This window comes from Ipomoea nil, unplaced genomic scaffold (assembly GCF_001879475.1).
Source record: "Ipomoea nil cultivar Tokyo-kokei standard unplaced genomic scaffold, Asagao_1.1 scaffold3069, whole genome shotgun sequence".
Classification (NCBI taxonomy): domain Eukaryota; kingdom Viridiplantae; phylum Streptophyta; class Magnoliopsida; order Solanales; family Convolvulaceae; genus Ipomoea; species Ipomoea nil.
Window position 1 is genome coordinate 5064156 of NW_017619497.1, and position 20718 is coordinate 5084873.

At 37.0% G+C, this 20718-nt stretch overlaps 3 protein-coding genes across 4 annotated transcripts; all 3 read left to right on the top strand.

Moving 5' to 3' along the window:
* Positions 1-1155: 1155 nt before the first annotated feature.
* Positions 1156-3683, top strand: LOC109164782 (protein FAR1-RELATED SEQUENCE 5-like). The gene is made up of 4 exons (XM_019313332.1): positions 1156-2153; positions 2273-3082; positions 3160-3397; positions 3513-3683. The coding sequence occupies exons 1-4, from the start codon at positions 1156-1158 to the stop codon at positions 3681-3683; spliced, it is 2217 nt and encodes a 738-aa protein (XP_019168877.1).
* Positions 3684-9997: 6314 nt separating this feature from the next.
* On the top strand, positions 9998-16812 carry LOC109165115 (UDP-N-acetylglucosamine diphosphorylase 1-like). Its single transcript, XM_019313745.1, has 15 exons — positions 9998-10428; positions 10845-10899; positions 11012-11163; positions 11555-11594; positions 11913-12005; positions 12083-12192; positions 12292-12366; positions 12986-13025; positions 13193-13275; positions 13375-13452; positions 14461-14604; positions 15325-15392; positions 15993-16107; positions 16201-16357; positions 16555-16812. The coding sequence occupies exons 1-15, from the start codon at positions 10276-10278 to the stop codon at positions 16650-16652; spliced, it is 1461 nt and encodes a 486-aa protein (XP_019169290.1). The 5' UTR covers positions 9998-10275; the 3' UTR covers positions 16653-16812.
* A 734-nt stretch (positions 16813-17546) lies between these two features.
* LOC109165116 (50S ribosomal protein L7/L12) lies at positions 17547-20323 on the top strand. Of its 2 annotated transcripts, none has more exons than XM_019313747.1 (2): positions 17547-17765; positions 19426-20323. In XM_019313747.1, the coding sequence occupies exon 2, from the start codon at positions 19494-19496 to the stop codon at positions 20139-20141; it is 648 nt and encodes a 215-aa protein (XP_019169292.1). In that variant the 5' UTR covers positions 17547-17765; positions 19426-19493; the 3' UTR covers positions 20142-20323. The 2 variants fall into 2 exon arrangements, with proteins under 2 accessions (XP_019169292.1, XP_019169291.1); XM_019313746.1 differs by having other exon boundaries at positions 17552-17770.
* The last annotated feature ends 395 nt before the right edge of the window (positions 20324-20718 follow it).

Genomic DNA, 20718 nt, shown 5'->3' on the forward strand with positions numbered 1-20718 from the left:
GTTAACATTCGCGAACACGTTCATGAACGTGTTCGTTAACGTTAACGAACATGTTCACGAATGTGTTTGTTAACGTTCGTGAACACGTTCGCAAACGTGTTCATTAACGGTAACAAACACGTTCACAAACATGTTTATTAACAAGCACGTTCACGAACATATTCATCATGAACACTTAATAAACAAACACCTGCACATGTTCATGATCACAATTCGTTCGTAAACAATAATAATCTACGTTCACGAACAATAATCAAACAAACAACACAACTACAAAACTAATATATATATATATATATATATATATATATATATATATATATATATATATATATATATATATATATATATATATAGAATAATGCTCAAATGTGGCAGTGTAGTTAGGTGTGGCAGTGTGGTTATATTTGAACCATTGGATCAAGGCAATCTAACGGCAGAGGCGTATTTTCAAAAATAAGGAAGAGTTGTTCGCGTTTTGGTAAGTGGGGGTAGTTATGTAATTTCATTTACATGGTTACGGGAATGTATATAAGGTAATTTCTATTCTATTCTGTTCTATATATGTAAACTCGGAGAGAATCGGCAACTTGGTGAAGAGAAGATCAAGATAGCGATCACATCACAATTTCGGGAAGTTCAAGATCGCGATCGGTTCGCAAATCGGAGAAGGTCGCCGGAGATCAGTTGGTAGGGCAATCTGAGTATACCGGGCAGTTTGTGCGATGGAGAATGGTATGTATTGATGTATTGACGTTTGTAGTTTTATTTTGATCATAATAATATGCGTTTGTTATGTCATGGATGTGTTATATCGGTTTTATATGGATTGATATTGTTCTTGGGGGTGAGATAAGTCGATGTTGCTGTACGACGTTGTGCGTTAATGCGTGAATACAGTGCGAAATTTGAATCATCGTGGTGCATATTAATGTAGTATAGCGTTTTTTTATCTGGTTTGATATTTTTCTGGTGGTGAGATAAGTCACTGTTGTTGTTACGATGTTGTGTGTTATTGTGTTAATATAGTGTGAAAGTTGAATGATTGTGGTGCATATTAAGTAGTATAGTATTTTATGTGTTTTGTAGTTACCAAATGTCATGCATTGGTTATTTTAGTGTGTTATTATATATACATGGTGTGCAGCTATTATTATGGACCCGGTGGGCTTCGTTTGTGATAAAGATACGTCAATTGATGCCGGTGTAGAAGGCAGTGGTGGTCATATTGATGGTTGCGTAGAAGGAAGTGGGAGTCAGTGTGATGAAGGGAATTCAACTGATGTTGCTGTAGAGACTAGTGGTCAGGGTGCCAGTGAACACTGTTTGACTGATGTTGAGGCGGAAGACAATGCATGTGTTTTGGAAACGTCTCCTGGGTTGACTAAGTATTGGCGTCCAGTTTGCACTGATAGTTTGAAGCCTATGGTGGGGCAAACGTTTGATTCATTGGATTGTGCTATTGTTTTTTATAAACAGTATGCTGGGTATGTTGGTTTTGATTGTAGAAAGGGTACAATTCGGAGGAGGAGGGATGGTGTTGTTGTGGAGAGACAGGTATTTTGTAGCCGAGAGGGGTTTAAACAGAGTATTTATAGTACTCAATCTACGTGTGTTGGTGATGGTAAGCCTATTGTTGTGAAGAGACGGAGGGTGACAAATAGGGTTGGCTGCAAGGCTAGAGTGGTGTTTAAGCGTAAGTCTAATGGACTGTTTGTTGTGCATTTTTTGGAGGAACGACACACTCATGTGATGTGTTCAATTATTGCTAAGCAGTTTTTAAAGGTGAATCGTAGTCTTGATACTGGCCATCAAATGTTCATTGCAAGTTGTGTTCGGGCAAATATTGGGTATGTTCGGTCGTATAAGCTGTTTAAGGAGATTGTTGGTGAGTATTCCAATGTTGGGGCTACTGGGGTGGATTTTAAGAATTTCAAGCGTGATTTGATGGCATACATATTGAATGGTGATGCTCAACTATTCATAGATACGCTTTTTAAAAGACGTGAATTGTGTGAGGCTTTCGAGTTTGAATATGACGTTGATGATGTTGATCAGCTTACAAGGGTTTTTTGGGCAGATGCAGTATCAAGGAAGAACTTTGCATTGTTTGGTGATGTTGTTTTATTCGATGCTACATACCGATCTAACAGGTTAGTAATTTATAGTTATTGTGTATTATGTATAATATATTGGTGCATATTTTGATTTCAAATAGTGTGTTTTGTTATATTTAGTATATTCAGTAGTTATTGGGTTGTGCATTATGTAGGTATAATTTGGTGTTTGTCCCATTTACTGGAATTGATAACCATAAGAGATCCATCACATTTGGTGCTGGTTTACTTACGAGGGAAGACATAGACTCATATGTTTGGCTTTTGGAGAGATTTAAGAAAACCATGCGTCATGAACCTATTTGTGTCGTTACTGACCAAGATCCAGCTGTCAAGATTGCAGTTGCTCGTGTGTTTGGTACATCAAAACATAGATTCTGCATGTGGCATATAATGTGCAAGGTTGGCGAGAAGGTTGGACCGGTTTTAGCTAAGGACAAGGTGTTTAGGAGGAAGTTGAATGGCATTGTTTGGAACAAATCTATAGATTCCAAAACTTTTGAGGATTTATGGAGTCGTATTATAGAGGAATATGGTTTGGGTGATAATGGTTGGTTTCGTTACTTGTTTGAGTCTCGTACATTTTGGGCATCTCCATACTTTCATGATGAGTTTATGTCGGGATTTGTTAGGACAACATCTCGATCAGAGTCTCAAAATAGTTTTTTTGGCAGTTTCTCCAATGGTCATTCCAGTTTGGTTGAGTTTTTGGTGCATTTTGATAGTGCTATTAGTGCACAACGACATGCCCAAGCAAAATTGACTGCTGACTCTGAATCATGCTTTCCTGTTTTGAAGACTCCATTGGCGCTGGAGAAACATGCAATGGATGTCTATACCATTTCTGTATTTTATGATGTGCAAGTAGAGATTTGTGAAGGTTGTTTTTCTTGTCGAGTGGTGTCTTTGTGTGAGTGCGAGGGTAAGGTGTGCTATGGGATAAAAGATGGTGACAAGAAGGCATGGTCTGTGGAGTTTTGTTGGCTGACTGTAGTGCTATATGTTCATGCAAGATGTTTGAGCGGATGGGGTTGGTGTGTAGGCATATTTTTTTTGTGTTTAAAGATCATGGACTTGAGAGAATTCCTTCTATGTATTTGGTGTCTCGGTGGACAAAAGGTGCTAGTTTGAAGCCAATATTTGATATTGATGATACGGTTGTTGACCAATCGGCTAAAGTGGACAATGTTAGGGTGCTTACTAATCTAATGCGGTCTGAAATTTATGCTTGCGTGGGATTGGCTGATGGTAATGTAGAACGGTTGGAAAAACTAAGACGTGTTATTTGTGAGCAAAGGGAGTTTTTTTATCAAAGATGGGTGTGAGGATAACAATGGGGTAGCTGGTAGCAGCAAAGAAAGTGTGATTAAATCATTTTGTGGTGATGTGTCTCAGGGGTCAACAGTGGAGGTGCGTGATCCAATTAAAGCTAAGAACAAGGGCGGCGGGAAGCGGATGAAGAGTGCAAGGGAGAAAGCTGTGAATAAGTGCGTAAAGCAATCAAGGAAATGCCATACTTGTGATGAATATGGCCATAATAGTAGGACGTGCCCATTAAATGGCTAGAGTTTTGTGTTGTTTTCTTAGTTGGTTTGTATTGTGGAATTTGATGTTTTTACAGTTGTGTAGACATTTTATAACACAAAGAATTCGGATTTTGTAGACATTGTGGAATTGTGCATTTTACAATACATAACGGTGCGTTTTGACACACAATTTGGTGTATTTTATAGTGTATTCTGAATTACATGTGTGATTGTGGTGTGTTTTATATGTGTGATTGGTGTATTTAAAGGTATGCAGATGATTCATAACACAGAATCAGATTTTTTGGAGTGTGGTTGGTATTGTGCATTTTATAATAGACAGTGGTGCGTTTTCAGTCATATAGTGGTGCATATTTATATATATTCAACCATGTATTATGGTTTTGAATGTAGTGTATATTACAGTCAGAATAGTGTATACTGAATCATGTAAATTGATTATAATAAATATCAATGGTGTGTGTTTACCTGTGTGGTTGGTGTATTTTACAGGTATGCAGACGTTTTATAACACAGAAATATTTGTGCATGTTAGAATATATCATGGTGCGTTTTACTATAGCATATAGTGCATTGTTATAGCGCAAAAAGAGCACATGTAGTTGTCAGATTAGATGTCTGGCATCACAAAAATTAACTACTGGTCATCAAAAACCACAAAAAAACATGTCAAGTCAGAGATATTCACAGTGTCTTTCTTCCACATTAATGGCATGCTCAAAGCCGGAACTCTGCTGCCTGCTGAATGTTTCTATGTTTGTGTTCATTTAAGTCTGACATGATTAGGGCAGCCATGTATCGAACTCGTAGCTTGTTCAACTGGTCCTTGTTGTCCTTCTGAAGTCCACACTGCCACTGATCATATGTCTGCCCTCGGAAAGTCTCTAAATGTCGCATGAGAAAGATCCCACAATCTACCTTGTTGTGTGCATCTCTCCAAGGCATTTTCATTATCTTAGATTTCACCTTGTTCACTTTCTCAGCCTTGTATGAGGATTTCAGGTCAGACAAGAACCTTGACAAGAATTTTTGCTGCATCAAGTAATACAATCTGAGCATTTTTTGTTGTAGTTGTGCAGTAATTATATGTAATCAGACAGGGTTTAGTGCGTTACCATATTTGCAAGCACAGTCCCATACTTGTTTTCTTTCTTCACAGTGACAGAAGAGTTGTCAATAATGTCAAATCTTTCCATTAGTGGGCAAATGGAAAGCAGGTAGTAGTGGTTGCATGATACAATTGGAAACAAAAACTGTTATAGAAAAAAGATATGTTTTTTACGGGGGTTAGTACGAATCTTGGTAATGCACCACAAATAGATAAACAGTAGGATGCATCAAATGTATATTAACATCTTACGTATAGAATGCTGTTCCACCTAACGTCGCCAGCGATGAGTTTGTCTTCAAGGTACTTTGATTTGAATCTTGCAAATCTAACGTCCTCATCTCCATGTGGGTCCACAACGGTGTACAACTGCAAATTGTAAGGGTATTTTTGTTAGAACTGTAAGCTGGTTAAAGTTGAAGCTAGGTTTATATGTTCAACTCACTGTTGTCCATAACGAAGCAATGAACTTCGTACATCCTCTTTCTGACTCACGGATGTTGATTATGGCTGCCCAAGCATCAATTATAGAGACTGGGATCTGTGAATCTGGCCTCATTGACAGCATATCTTCCCAATGGATTACCCTTCCTTCATACTTGAACAGTTCTTGGGTCCTATTGAAAACAAAAGAAATATGTTAGGTATAAAACACAATCAGTCACTAATCATTTAGTATAAACACACCAATAGTTAACATAATATACACTAATATCACATAGAATAGCACATCAATGTGCATAGGATATTTATACACCAACATCATTATATAATGCACCAAATATTTATAAACAGCACACCATTGTTTCTAGAATGTGTTGTGCTTACAGATTTGGATTAGGATTTTCCAACACCCACTGCCTGATAGCTTCCTCTGTTGCAGATAATGGTGTGTCAATGTCAAGCACGTATGTGATCGGCCTTCGTGCAATTGGGCTGTGCACTCTAGCTGGGCCTTTTCCCTTGTCTGCTGGTTGGGGTGGGGGGGGGGGGGTGGACTCGATGCAGGGGCTGGCTGCCCTTGGCATTCTGGTGTGACCTGTAATATTTAAAGGTGAGAGCATCAGGTTTTATAGTGTGTTAATGTTGGATTTATTATAGTTTATTACCTCAGTATTAGTGTCAGCTGCGTGAGTCTCATGCAAGGCCTGTTTATGGTGGTCAGAGAGGGGTTCTTGTTGAGCTGTCTCAGGGCATTCTTGGTGTCTGTTTGCTGCTTGATCATCATCCACACCCAACTGAACTTCAGCAGGCTCATCAGCTTCGTTAACATCCTGGTAGTCACGTGCAATTTCACTCACATCTGCCCAGCTTTTGTTTGGTTCATCCTATGACAATCCCAGGCTGAAAGAGGGTATATCATTTAGGAAGTTCCTTTTGTTCACCGCACGTACAATCTCATCAACTGCTTTCAGAAACTCAGGGTCACTCCAGTAGGCGTCTTCGCTTTGGGTAAATGTCATTTGTCCATCTTCCTGTGCTTTGAATCCTAGCATTTGTCTAGCAGACTCAAAAACTTGCTTGAATGTATGATGTTCCAAAACAGCAGCAGGTGCATTTTCAATCAGTCTGGATATTCTCAGCAAACTTGTTGCAATTGTCCTTGTGTTGCTAGTAATCTCATCAACAAACTCCTGCATATGCACATCAAGGATATAATAAAACACACCAATGTATATCAAAATATGCACTAAATACTATTAAGAAGCACACCATTATAGTACATTATCTTATTCACACAAACTGATTAAGGTACCGCATTGTAAGATGCACAACAGTCAATAGGTTTAAAAACAGTAAAAGAGATATAAGGGAGTACACCATGAATGTGACTCAAGTGGTCTGTTTTACCTGTAACGCAGTGGGAAGTGGTGCATTACTTTCAATAGCCAGTGGTTGGGGTCGAACATCAGATTGTATCAATGGGGGGGGGGGGGGGGGGGGGACTTCCTTCTTTGAACGGTGTGCTGTCCAATGGCAAGGCATCTTCAAGACGGCCATATCCAAAGCCACCAGATTTTATCTCTGCTTGTTCTCGTTGACGGAGCAGCTTAAATGTCCAGCTCTTCATGGCAGGGAAGCTTCTTGGGACTGTCCTCCGGTAGAGCACCACACGGTCAACATAGAATATCTGCATTTTGCATTTTAGAGTATTAATTGATCGGTGGGTAATAAATTAGATGCATCTTGCTGGTAGTATATTTACCATCAGGAAAATAATTGGTCCTCCGTATCTCCCATCAACACTGTCCAGCCATGACTGCTTGCTGGTGATGAGCGAATTGATGAGCATTCTACACCAATTTAGATTCTTGATGTTGTCAACATTTTGGAAGTTATCAATGTAGCTTTGGTTGACATAACCATTGACTTGGGGCTCAACCAATACACTCATTACAAGCAGTGCAAACTGCCTTTTGAACCAAGGATCAGTAGCATTTAGTGTCAACATATGCTCAGACATAATATGGGGGGTGATGTGGCCGTTAGTCTTTCCAAACATTGCTCTCCAGCCAGCCAATAGTGTAGACACTTCCTTGGATGCCCTTTTAACAATTTCAATGCCTCCCATCGGCAGCCCCATTGTGGCAGCAACATCATGTTCTGTGATGGGTAGTCGTTCACCAGTTGGCAGGTTTAACGTGTTGCTCCTAGCGTCATAGTTTTGAACAAGCCAGAGCCCCAACTTCCTTGGGACATTGGTAATATTCAGGTCAAGAAGTCTCCCTAGTCCAATATCTTCTACACTTCTGCGTTGGGGATCAGTTAGGTCTGCAATTGGGTTCATTAATTGGGTGGGAAGGGGTCGTATCTTCAGGCCAGCTTCTTTGTCTTCAACATCCAGTACATCTTCCTCATCATTTGAGCTGGACTCATCTTGATTTTGTTGCTCGGAATCTTCATTTTGCAGCTCAACCTCGATTCTATCAATGAAGTCAAGGGCTTGTTGCCTCCTTATTTGTTTTGCTGCCGGGGGATCTTCTAGTTCTAATGTTTTCCTCTTGGTGTCTGCATGATATAAGCTCAATGTTGAAAAATACACCAATATCAAACTAAAACACACAACAATGTTTTTCACTCTATTCAAGTGATGCAGTCCAGAATACACTATTACTTATTGAAATATACACTACAATCAACAACACAAACACAAGAAATAATACACCAATATAAAACTAAAACACACAACAATGTTTTTTATTATATTCAAGTGATGTAGTCCAGAATACACTATTACTTAGTGAAATATACACTATTACTTAGTGAAATATACACCAATATCAAAATAAAACACACAACAATGTTAGTTACCATACTCAACTTAGGTAGGTCAGAATACACCAGTAGGTATTGAAATGTACACTACAGTCAACACACAAGCACAATCAAAAAATACACCAATATCAAAGAAAAACACACAACAATGTTGGTTACAATACTCAACTGAGGTATGTCAGAATACACCAGTAGGTATTGAAATGTACACTACAGTCAACACACAAGCACAATGAAAAAATACACCATTACACCAGTATTTATTGAAATATATTACACGATGCCATTGACAATGCACAGAACAAAAACGATATGGACGAGTGGAAGCATGTAGGGCACTGAAAATACTCTAATTACCTATTTAGTATACACCGATCATCAATTAAAACACACAAAAAGGTCTATTTCGAGTATATATTACAGAATGCAGTGAGTTCATACCCATGCGCGCCGGTTCCTTGCCTTTTTTCACCATTATTCGCCGTCTTTCGTGGAGTAAGGAGAGTACGTCGTCGCCGAGAGAGTGAGAGAAGTGGAGCGGTTCTCTTGTGCTTTGGGATTATGAATCGATATGACTTGTAGAAGGAACCTTCACACAGTGTTTGAATAGAATGAAATGACAGATCTACCCCTCTCTGCTACGCTATAGATAAATAGGCGCGCCATAAAATTATAATCTTGTCCGTTGGATTGAAATGATCAGACCGCTCTTATTTGACCACACTGCCACACCTAATGTATATGCCATATGTGATCACTCCTATATATATATATATATATATATATATATATATATATATATATGTGTGTGTGTGTGTGTGTGTGTGTGTGTGTGTGTGTGTGTGTGTGTGTGTGTGTGTGTGTGTGTGTGTGAACACGAACACAAACGAGTTTGTTCACGAACATTATTAAACGAACATAAACGAGCTTGTTCACGAACATTAGTAAACGAACACAAACGAGCTTGTTCACGATCTCTTAGTAAACGAGCTTACAACTGTTCAAGCTCTGTTCGTTTATTAACCGAGCTCTAAATTTTGTTTGTTAATGTTCGTTGACCTTTAACAAACGAACATAAAAGAACGCTTACCGAATACGAACACGAATAATTTGCCGAAAGCTCTGTTCGCTAACACCCCTAACCTCAACTTTCTCTCTATTTATATTTAGATTAATTTATACAAATAAAAGATGTTATCAATTCTTTTACCATCTATCTCATAATATAAGCAAGTGCGTGTGAAATCTAGATCAAATGCGTAGGAGCTCTCAGATAAAAAATAAGGTGAAATTTTGATCACTGATCTAGCCAAAATCAATAGCTATGAAGAATTTTTATTTTATTTTTTAAAAAATGTGGTGGCATTATGATAATTTTGTGTAAGTTCAATTTTTTTTTTTTTTCTCGCTAGGTGCTTCAATTTTCAGATTAAGTTGCATGAATTTAACTCTTAAGATGCACAACTTTTTTTCCTTATGAATAAGGACTTTTTGGATTTTAGGTGCATATGTTTAAAGCTTAAGGTGCATCACTTTCTAGTTTTAGTGCAACCATAGCATATATTTCAAGACGAATTTCAGGGACGCAATATTTAACATCGTGAAATTGATGGAGAAGCAGTGATCGGAAGCGTCCTCCGCCGCCGGCCTCTACTGTTAATCAAGCTGAAAGAAAAAAGTCATATGAGTGTTTGGTAAATGAATGTTAATTGATTAACGATTGGATATTAGCTGATTACGTACAAAATGACTTGCTCATAAAGGCTGAATGAAAAAGTTATTTTGAGTAACTTTTTGAATTTGAGTTTTTTGGAACAATTCAGATCTTTGCATCAGCTAATTTTTGGGTTGAACACTTGAAGTCTTGAACTTTGATTTCTGGCTTGATTTTGTTTCAAATTCTGGAATTTCGGCATTATTATAGTAATTGAATGATTAAATCATGGTGAAGTACTTTTGTGATAAAACAATGGCGGAGAAGGGTATTTCCGTAAATAACTCACTCACCTTGAAAGGATTGGTTTTATTCTTGTCTTCTTCGCCAGTCGCCACTGTTTCTTCTCTCTCTATAACCACCAACCGCCAGCAAAAGAAAAAAAACAGCTCACACAGTCTTCACCCGACGCCTCCTCCCTGCCTATATATACACTTACGTATAGATCTAGAGAGAGAAAACCCAGAGATCTAGACCGAGAAAATCGTTCAGATTGGAGACACACTACACAGGATGAGGGAACAGGTGACCGACACTACCTCCGTGGCGTCTCCTCCGCCCCAGGCCCTGCTAGAGCGCCTCAAAGACTATGGCCAAGAAGACGCTTTTGCCCTCTGGGATGAGCTCTCCGCCGACGAACGCGACCTTCTCGTCAAGGACATTGAGGTCATTTCCCCCCCATCCTTTCACTGATTCATTACCGTTTCAGTTATCTTTTCAATTTGAATTTTGCTAACTTTGGAACTTCCCTCCTGACTAATTGAAGGCGAAATTGGAAGTCTGGATTTAATTTTTGATTTTAAAACCGTTTGTGTAGTAAAAGATTAGCTTTGAATTATTTTTTTCATCGGATTGTGAATGTTTAGATGGTCAAGGACTCAAGGCTGTGTTATTTTTATATGGAAGAAATGATGTTATAGATTTAGATTTTGGATGATCTTTTACTATGTAGAAGAATGAAATTATAGTCCTTAATATTTTTCTATAACTATGGAATGTGATTGTGTCGGTTGTTATATATATATAGAAATGCATATCCAAACTTGTAAAGATTAGTAACATTAAGGTTCTTAGCTTTGCAGAACATAGATCTCCCAAGGATTGATAGGATCATACAATGCTCCTTTCGCTTTCAAGGTCTGTGCTCACAACTTTGTTCATTTCTTGTCTTCATGTAGCTCAATAAGTTTTTCAATCCCAGAGCATCTAATTTTACCTTCTTTTTTTTTTTTTGCTCTAAAACTTAAAGGCCTCCCAGCAGCAGCAATAGAGCCAGTGCCAGAAAGCTGCGTGTCCACGGTGGAGGAACGAACAGTGGAGGATAGAGATAGATGGTGGAATGTGGGTATGAAGGCCATTGCTGAGGGAAAGCTGGCTGTGTTGCTCCTGTCTGGTGGGCAGGTAAGATGCTGATCAATTGTTGTTGATATGTCATTACAACTGGACCTTTATGCTTGCTTAAAGTAGTTGCAGCATTTATGCCTCTGTTGGAGTAGGAGACAAGTATAATATTTTAAAGGTTAAAAATATCATACTTATCAATTACTACACCATAATAAATTGAAAGGAGTTTGCTGCCTCCTCCCCCCAATAGTGGGAACATATTATTCATTCTAAGGATACTTATGTTGCAATATGTAAGTGGTCATATATCTGTTCACAAAGTGGCTTTGTTTTTTTTCTTATGTGTACAATCACATGTCTTTTTATTTAGGTTCTCTCTTGGGTTGTTTTTTTTTTTTTTTTTTTTTTTTTTTATTATTATATTTTTTTAATATAACTTCTGGTGCAGGGAACTCGACTTGGAAGCTCAGATCCAAAAGGATGTTTCAGTGAGTAATTTCATTTTCATTTGATTTTGTCAAGCAGTCTTCATTACTTTGTTGGCAGTTCAATCAGAGAGGGAGAATATGTGATTCAATCAATATTTCCAATCTTTCTGCAAAAGATTCACATGGAATTACATGTTCCCTCCATCTGTGCTTCATCATACCTAGGTTTCTACTATGTATTTCCATTAACAAATTAATGCTTTCAATTCTTTTAAATTACATTTTCTGGAACTTTGTGATTTTTCTGAAACCTCTCCAATTCCATTAAAATCAAAGGTGAGAGAAGCATATATTTATGTCCTTTCCTTTTCATGGCAGATATTGGACTTCCGTCTGGGAAATCACTTTTCCAAATCCAAGCTGAGAGAATTTTGCGTGTCCAAAGATTAGCAGCTAGATCAGCAAATGAAGGTGAGCTTCTTCTTCAATTCCCACCTGGATGTTAATTCACAGATGCTTGATGCTTCTAAGCGGTATATAATTTGCAGGTGCTGGCATTGTTCCAATTCATTGGTACATTATGACTAGTCCATTCACAGATGAACCAACTCACAAATTTTTTGAAAGTCATAAATATTTTGGCCTTGATGAAGATCAAGTAATTACTCTTAATTTATTATGTTCTTTGGTGTTTAGGTTGCATATCTTTTCATTTATTTTTGGCACTTGGAATGAAAGGAACTGTTTTTGGATGCAGGTTACATTCTTCCAGCAGGGCACAATTCCATGTGTCTCAAAGGATGGAAGATTTATAATGGAGACTCCATATAGCGTACGGTGATTTCTTTCCTATCACAATAAAAATGTTTTTTTGCACCTCATAGGCTTAGAGTTGCATATTCACAGGAAGCTACATTTCCTCGCAACAATAAATTAAATAATTAATGTGTCCGCTGTTAACATTAGATCATATGGAAACCACTGTGACGTTTTTGTAGGCATATAGTTAGTTAGTTGTTTCCGAAGCAAAATTGACTAATCATTGATAGTACAGCATTGCCGCACCCCCCCCCCCCCCCCCCCCCCGTCCTCCTTACCATGTGTGCAACCCTTGGTGGCTTTTCAAGGATAAAGTACACATAATTTTCTTTAAATAAGATCACATTTTAATCTCATAGTTAGGAACTAAAGCTGTTCTGTATTTGGAATAATGCTACTGGAGGGGTAAATCCCAGTATTGCTGTTTCTAAAGCTGTCCTGGCTTATCTTGTTTATTCACTCAGTTGTCAGACCCAAATACTACAAGGCTCCTGCATCATGATGCAGGAATCTGGGGGAAAAGATTCTTGGACGATGATATGACTCGAGATTTTATATATATTTATTACCCTCTTTTTTCTTCTTTCCTAGTATTGTTCAGATTAGAATGTGACATTTCCTTCGAAACCCAGGTAGCTAAGTCTCCTGATGGAAATGGAGGAGTTTATACAGGTATGTTACTGTTTCTAATACTGTCTGTTTATACAAAACAATGGCTGCTTTCTTAATTGGAGTACAATATGTGGACTTATGTATTTACATTCCTCTTCTTGTTATGGTGAATTGTATTTAATTGCTTAGACTAGGCAGAAGTAATTCATTCTGAACTAATGTTTCAGCATTGAAGTATTCAAAATTATTGGAAGATATGGCAACAAGAGGCATTAAATATGTAGATTGCTATGGAGTTGACAATGCTTTGGTTAGTCTTTCTGCTCTTTTTACTTTCAATGGTGAGTTGGATGGCTTTCTTTTATTGAAGTTAACATCTGATTCTTATATATAACTGTTAATAAAACAGGTCCGAGTTGCAGATCCAACCTTTTTGGGTTATTTCATTGATAAGGGTGTATCTGCTGCAGCAAAAGTTGTAAGAAAGGTGTGTAATTTTTTAAAATTATTATTTGATGTTTATTTAATTTCATTTTCTTGAATCCAACTTTCTATACATAAGATTAGGAATTTGAGAGAATTTTTAATTAAGATTTAATCTCATAAATAAAACATGAAAGATGTTGATTCATTGCTCTGGGGGTAACCAGAGAAGCCTTTTCCAAATTTTGATTAAAGTTCAAGTATTATGATTGTGAATATTAGTGTACTTACAATAAAATGGAAAGATTGATAAAGCCTTCCACACAACCAGTAAACTTAAATTGGACTCTATTTGAGTTTATTGTATATGAAAGATGCTTGAATTAGTTTTATATACTCTGTGACACTCTGTATCTTACTGTATTTCACAACAATCATTTCAGTTGTAGGCACTATTAACTTTGATCTGTAATACTTCATATAAAGGAGGCCCAACATTTTAGTGTCTTTCCCCTAGTCCTATCATTTGTGTGGCATATTTGCCACTATGGATTAAAATTCTATTGTTGTTTTGGTTGGTGCAACTAGGTTTTCATGGATTTTAAGTGATGAGCTATAATAAGTTTACTTTTTAAGATTATAGTATGAAAATTGTGAATATTCATTTTAGGTGGCATTTTAAATTCCCATGACAAGGACCCCTTTGAGATTCCATAACAGCAATTAGTGCATCCTTCCTTAAAAACTATTAGTTGGTCTAGCATTTATAAGTTTCTCTCTACAGGAATAAAGTTATAAAAATAAATAAATAAAGGTAATGAATGGAAGTTACAGACTTACAGCATAGTAAAATTTTTATATATTAGTAAATTATTTCTTCTTCAATGTCATGATGACTATTTCAAACTATGATAAATTGGGTTCCAACTTCCCAGATTCAGTGAACATTTTCTTTAACTATAAAATAGATATATCAATTGGTTAATATTGCTTCAAATCCTTCAATAGGGCACAGTGAGCTTGTATTTTACATTATATATTCAACATCTTTTCCCTGATTCTGGTTGTGTAGGCATACCCACAAGAAAAGGTTGGTGTGTTTGTACGACGAGGTAAAGGTGGGCCTCTCTCTGTGGTTGAATATAGTGAATTGGATCCTGAACTTTCAAGCGCAATCAACCAGGAAACTGGCCGACTTCGTTTTTGTTGGAGTAATGTATGGTCAATTACTCAGCTATTTATATCTGATTGTTCCTTTTATAAAAAATAGGTCTTAATCTGGCTAATGGAAATCCTTTAGTTGATTTGCTTCAGCATGCTTTGATATAATTGAAACTAAGATTGGTATTACTTTATGGATACTAACATTAGGACCTGAGCCACAGTGAGTAGCTCAGATTGTTTCAGCCTCACTGTAGCTTGGTCTATAATTCACTGCTTTTTGTTTTATATTTTTGTGTTAGCAGATAAATCAAATGCCTGATTTTCTTGGATATTTAAATTACAACAGTTAACTCTACTGCTTAATGACCTCTGGTTTTCTTCCTTCAATAAGATTACTTTCTAGAATTGAATTTGCTATTCTGAATGCTGCAATTTAGTTTACCAAAAAGTTCACTTCACTATCTGCTTTGGAAGTTGATTTTGGCTTGTTTTCCGAGAGCATAGAAGGTTCAGGAAACATATTACCACCTGAAGAATGATACTTTATTGTTGCTTTGTAAATATCTGATCCAAACAATCTGTAACCACATTCTGTTTTTCTCCCTCCACTTTGGTGAATGATTTCTTTCAATTATTTTAATTGGTTTTGACATTTGTTGAGTGTTAACTCAGAAAAGTTCTCTAGAACGCTTATTGCTTACAAGGAAAAATAAAATAAAATACATGTTTCGTTTAGCTGCCTGTCACTTGATATCCACTCTTCTATTTCCAGGTTTGCTTGCATATGTTTACTTTGGATTTCCTGAATCAAGTAGCAAATGGCCTTGAGAAAGACAGCATGTCAGTAATCTTAATCTTCTTTATTAAGATATATACTCTGTATTTGTTTTCCTATACAATTATGCCCACATAGTTGACATTTTGCCTACTATGAATATCTATAACTGTGTAATCTATGCTAACTATATGGTTCTTGAACAGTAGGAAGTAGGAATGAATCTGGTAGCAACGTTAACATAGTACTTCACTACTCCCTATCTATGTTAGACTTGTACACACATCTATGGCATTCCACCTTTCTATATTCTGTAGACTTGTAACTGCTAAGAGCCTAAGAGTTGAACATATTCTACATAATGTGATATTCCCAATCTGTTCCCTACATCCTTGCATCGACCATTTTGTGATTATTTAGCTTCTTGACACCAAGAACGTAAAGTTTTTTTATTTTATTTTATTTTTTTATTTTTAAATTAATATATTGCTTCAAAATGTAGTAAATGAGTGATTATTCAAGCATGAGTGCATGACACGTCTTTGTGTGTGTATTTATGTGGATAACAACTAGGTTGTGTCCTCTTTTTGAGAGATGGTAAAGATCAAGTATTACTAGAACTGCTTCAATTATCGGAGCTTAGTGTAGAGAGATTTTTTATGCAGCTATCATCTTGCTGAGAAGAAAATTCCTTCAGTCCATGGCTATACAATGGGTTACAAACTAGAGCAGTTCATATTTGATGCATTTCCTTACAGCCCTTCAACAGCACTTTTTGAGGTAAATTTGACATTTCCACCTGGCAATTTCTTTTGAATAGCAATAGTATGATTCATAACATGATTTCAAACTCTTTATTCAATATATATATAGGTACTGCGGGAAGAAGAATTTGCTCCAGTTAAAAATGCAAATGGGGCAAACTTTGACACTCCAGACAGTGCCAGGCTGCTAGTTCTTCGCCTCCACACCCGTTGGGTGGTAGCTGCTGGAGGCTTCTTAACACATTCGGTGCCTTTGTATGCAACAGGTAAGCAGATCAGATAGATACTTTACAGAGGCCTGGTTTTGGCATATAAATAAGGAAAGGGTAAAGCAAAATCGAGGCTAGAAAGATTTTACCAGAATCCATTTCTTCCTCAATGATATGTATTTATTTATGAACCAACGTGATAGGGATTTTTCAAAAGTGGTAACTATCAAAGTACTGACCTTTCCCACTTTCAGGTGTCGAAGTTTCACCACTATGCTCATATGCTGGAGAAAATTTGGAAGCTATATGTCGTGGAAGAACATTCCATGCTCCTTGTGAAATCTCGTTTTAGTTTGGATTTTTAAAGGACAGCTTTTGAACTGAGCACAGATGTTTCTTGGATTGTATTTTTCTTTATTTTGTCTCCGATCCGGTTGATATTTGTATGAGGGTTGTATTTGTGGTTTTAACTTTTAATGGAGAGCTCTTACTGGTTTTAAGCATTACAGATATCATTATGTACAAATCCTGTATACATACAGCATATAGGGTGGGGGTGTGGAACCAACTTGCCATAGTTGCCAAGGGCAAATAACAAAATGAATAAATAAAGAAAAAAAATAGTGTTTTTCATTTCCATATTTATACAAAATAATTATTTTAATCTTTCAATTATTTTTTTTTTGGAACAAAGAGAGGGGGAAACGCGGTGTAGACTACTAATGATTATTGACACCCGCTCTTCAGTTTGATGCTCCTCAATAGATTCTGATATCAACCTTGTCTTCTCAGAGTAGGCCTTCCATAAACAATGACTCATCCACGAGAACTCAAATCTCTCTATCATGCGCGAGAGCAATCGTAACGAGTTTATCAGTTAATCTAATTTTAAAATATACAATTTTTCATTAATAGGTCGAGAAATCAAAACTTTCAAGGAAAAAAAACCAAACCAAGCTAACAATGCTCACGTCAACAACAATTGAAAGGGACAAAATAAATTAATAAAATATGAATTTTCTGCATCCAACAAAAAACTGTTGCAACTTGCAAGAAGAATTTGACAGCAGTTCATCACTCTTTCAATCAAGTTTATTCCCCCCAGGGAAAATACTATATATAAAGCTGCACAATGGACCAATACTATCATTCTGCCAATAGCCCAAAGAAATAATTTTATGTTTTGACCCAATTCAAAAATCCAGTAGCCCAATACGAAACACACAAAATAGCATAGCCCTAATCCCTAATCCCTTCTCGGCTTCCTTCTTCTTCTCCAGACGACGGTTCTCCCTCGTCTCCGGTCTCTGCGTTTCACGCCCTCCGCCCTGGGCGACACTCCTCTGGTCAGGCGATCACGCCCTCCGGCCTCCGGCCTCCGCCCTCGCTCCTCAGTCAGACGGTCAGACACTCAGACTCACTCCATCGACTCAGGCACTTAGCGGCTCTGCCTCACTGAGACACTGGAAGGTAAATTTTTATTTTTTACATAAATTAAAATTAAAAGGGATTTCTTACATTATATGCTGCCATTTCTTTAATTGTTCATTAATATTTGAGTTTTTAATGTGTTTGGACAATATGTTATTTGTAAATTTTTGTACAGTGTGTTTGAAATAGTTGTTCATTTTTATGATTAATTAAGTGTTCAACCAGTATTATTGATTAATTGTATAAACAATTTTGGGCGTTGAGTGTTGACTGGAGTACTGCTGTACAGCCTGTACTGGACACTGGACAGTGGGTTTATACATTGAGCCTTTGAAATGAACTTTTTTTTTTTTGGCACTTTGGCAATTGTCAGGTGTGTTTGTTAGTTTGTACAGTCATTACTGTGTTTAGACTTCTGCAGTTGGCAATTTGACTTTGTAGTATTACACTATACTGTATTTGGATTTGGATTAGTATCTTTGGGACTTTGGCACTTTGCATCATTGCATGTCATTTGATATTTGGAGATGAATTATTTTGGACATGTGGATTGTTATATTTTATTTTTTTAAATTTTCAAGTGTAATTCTCTATTTATTTTGGATTTGGAATTATGTAGTATTGCACATTAGAATTTTTAACTATTAATTGTGGAATAATTTGTTAATCTTTCGGTTGTTGGGTAACTGATATAATCTACTGAAAAAACCGATGGTCGGTTATGGTGGTAAAAAATTCCTATCGTTTTTTTGGTCAGTTACATAACCGACTGACCATTTGTCCACCCCTACTTGAAAGTGTTTAAGCTTTAAAAACAGTATACAGTGCTTCCGTCTTTTATTTTCAAACTTTCACCGGCCATCAACTCTTAAACCCATTTTAGGGTTCATCTCTCTCAGATTTTCACTCTCTGGTTTCAGCTATTTTATTCTTCAAGTTACTTTCTCTTTCTAGCACACATCTCTCTCTCTCTCCCTCTCTGTGTGTATGCTCTTTAAAGATATGATCTTTTAGCTCTTTTTGTGGGTTGCCCCATGACTACATTGTGTGGTGTATTCTTTGGGCTGTGAATTTGGGATTCATAGAATTTGGGTTGTCATGGATTTAAGGGTATGTACTGTTGTACTGAGAAATAAAAATAAAAAAACTTTCTGATAATTTTGAGCTTTGTCAAATAGATTTTTTGAGCTGATGTGATATATAGACATTGTAGGGTGTCTTGGGTGAACATTTCTTAATTTTTGAGGAAGAACCGAAATCTATTCCATTCTTGGAATAAGAAATATGAGTTTGGTGTCTGCTCAGGAATTCATTCATGACTGGATTTGTTGTTCAACTTTCAGTACTACTAAAGTAGAAGATATAGGAAAGAATTTTCAAAACTTGCATCACAAATTCCAGCTTCTTTTTAATTGTAAGATACTGCAGAAGATAGAAATTATTCTAACTGGGACCTGATTTCTGTAGATTTAACTCTTCAGATTACTTTTCTATGTATTTATACACGGTATTCTGAGCTATCCTCTCTGACTCAAATTTTTTGGTTGTGATCTCTCTTTAAATCTGTGTTTCTTGTATTTGCAGTGCATTGGCTTTGGCCCTCAGTTTTTAGATTATTTTTTATTTATATTTCACTTTAGAAATGGAATTGGTTATATTATCATGAGTTCTTTATTGCTGTCTGGATTCAACAGGAGGTGATTTGCTGCATAAGAGAGCACCAAATAAATGGTTGTTTATTAGTCATCTACTGCATAGTATAATGGCTTTGATTACACGGTTAAGGCATCGTCTGCCTGGTCTACTCATAAGACAACCTATTCTGTACAATGTGACTGTACGATTTCCAGTTACCTCAGCTGGTTGCACTCGACACATTGCTCAACCTGCCAGGAAAGAGGAAGAAGAGGAGGAAGAAGTAGAGATTGATCAGAGAAGACTTCCAGCTGATTATGACCCTGCAACGTTTGATCCAACCGAGCATCGCAGTCCTCCAACGGACAGAGTGTGGAGGCTTGTTGATGAAGTTTCGGGACTTACATTGGTTGAAGTTGCAGAGCTGTCTGGCATTTTGATGAAGAAGTTGGGAATGACAGAACCACCTGTAGTGGGGATTATGAAGGCGGGTGCAGCTGGCATGGCTGCAGCTACAATGAAGGGACCGGCAGCAGCTAAGGAGGAAAAGAAACCTGAGAAGACTGTTTTTGAGCTGAAGATAGAGTCTTTTGATGCTGCTCAAAAGATAAAGATAATTAAAGAGATCCGCAGTGTTACTGATTTAGGTCTCAAGGAAGCAAAGGAATTAGTGGAGAAAGCGCCTGCAATATTCAAAAAGGGAGTTTCGAAGGACGAAGGAGAGCAAATCATTGAGAAGATGAAGGCGGTTGGGGCCAAAGTTGTTATGGAATGAAACTGAACTTGCTTCTGTTCATCTATTGAATTTTCTGGAATCAATCAATGTTTCTCAGTTTTAGCTTCAATCTTCTTGCTTTATTTTTGCCTTATCAAGGATTTAGAAATAATTTCATACATCTACACACTTGAATTGCAGATAGCTTCTGACTTGATCGAATATGAGCATTTTCCTACTAATGTGCACAATCTTTCAAGTGTTCAACATAGTAGCAGAACTAGTAGGATGAGAAGCATGAATCAATTTAACAGAATAACAGGTCATAGGGCATAGGCATGGCTTATTACGTTTATTCTTGTGTGGAATTGTCAAGCTTGTTTGTATGCAAAAACAATAACTTACTCATCTTTTTAAGCTTATATAACCCATTTTATTTTGCCAGCTAAATCATAAGGTAAGATTGGATTTATCCCATGCACACCTATAGGTAATGATTGTCCAATATAGGGTACTTGAAAATTTTGAAAGTCAAGCAGTTGATGGCACAAAATTGCTCTCCCATATAAAAAGTTGTGGGTTCAAACCTTAGTGGAGACAGTATTGACTCTTTGTACTTTAGTAGGTTGAGAAAGTA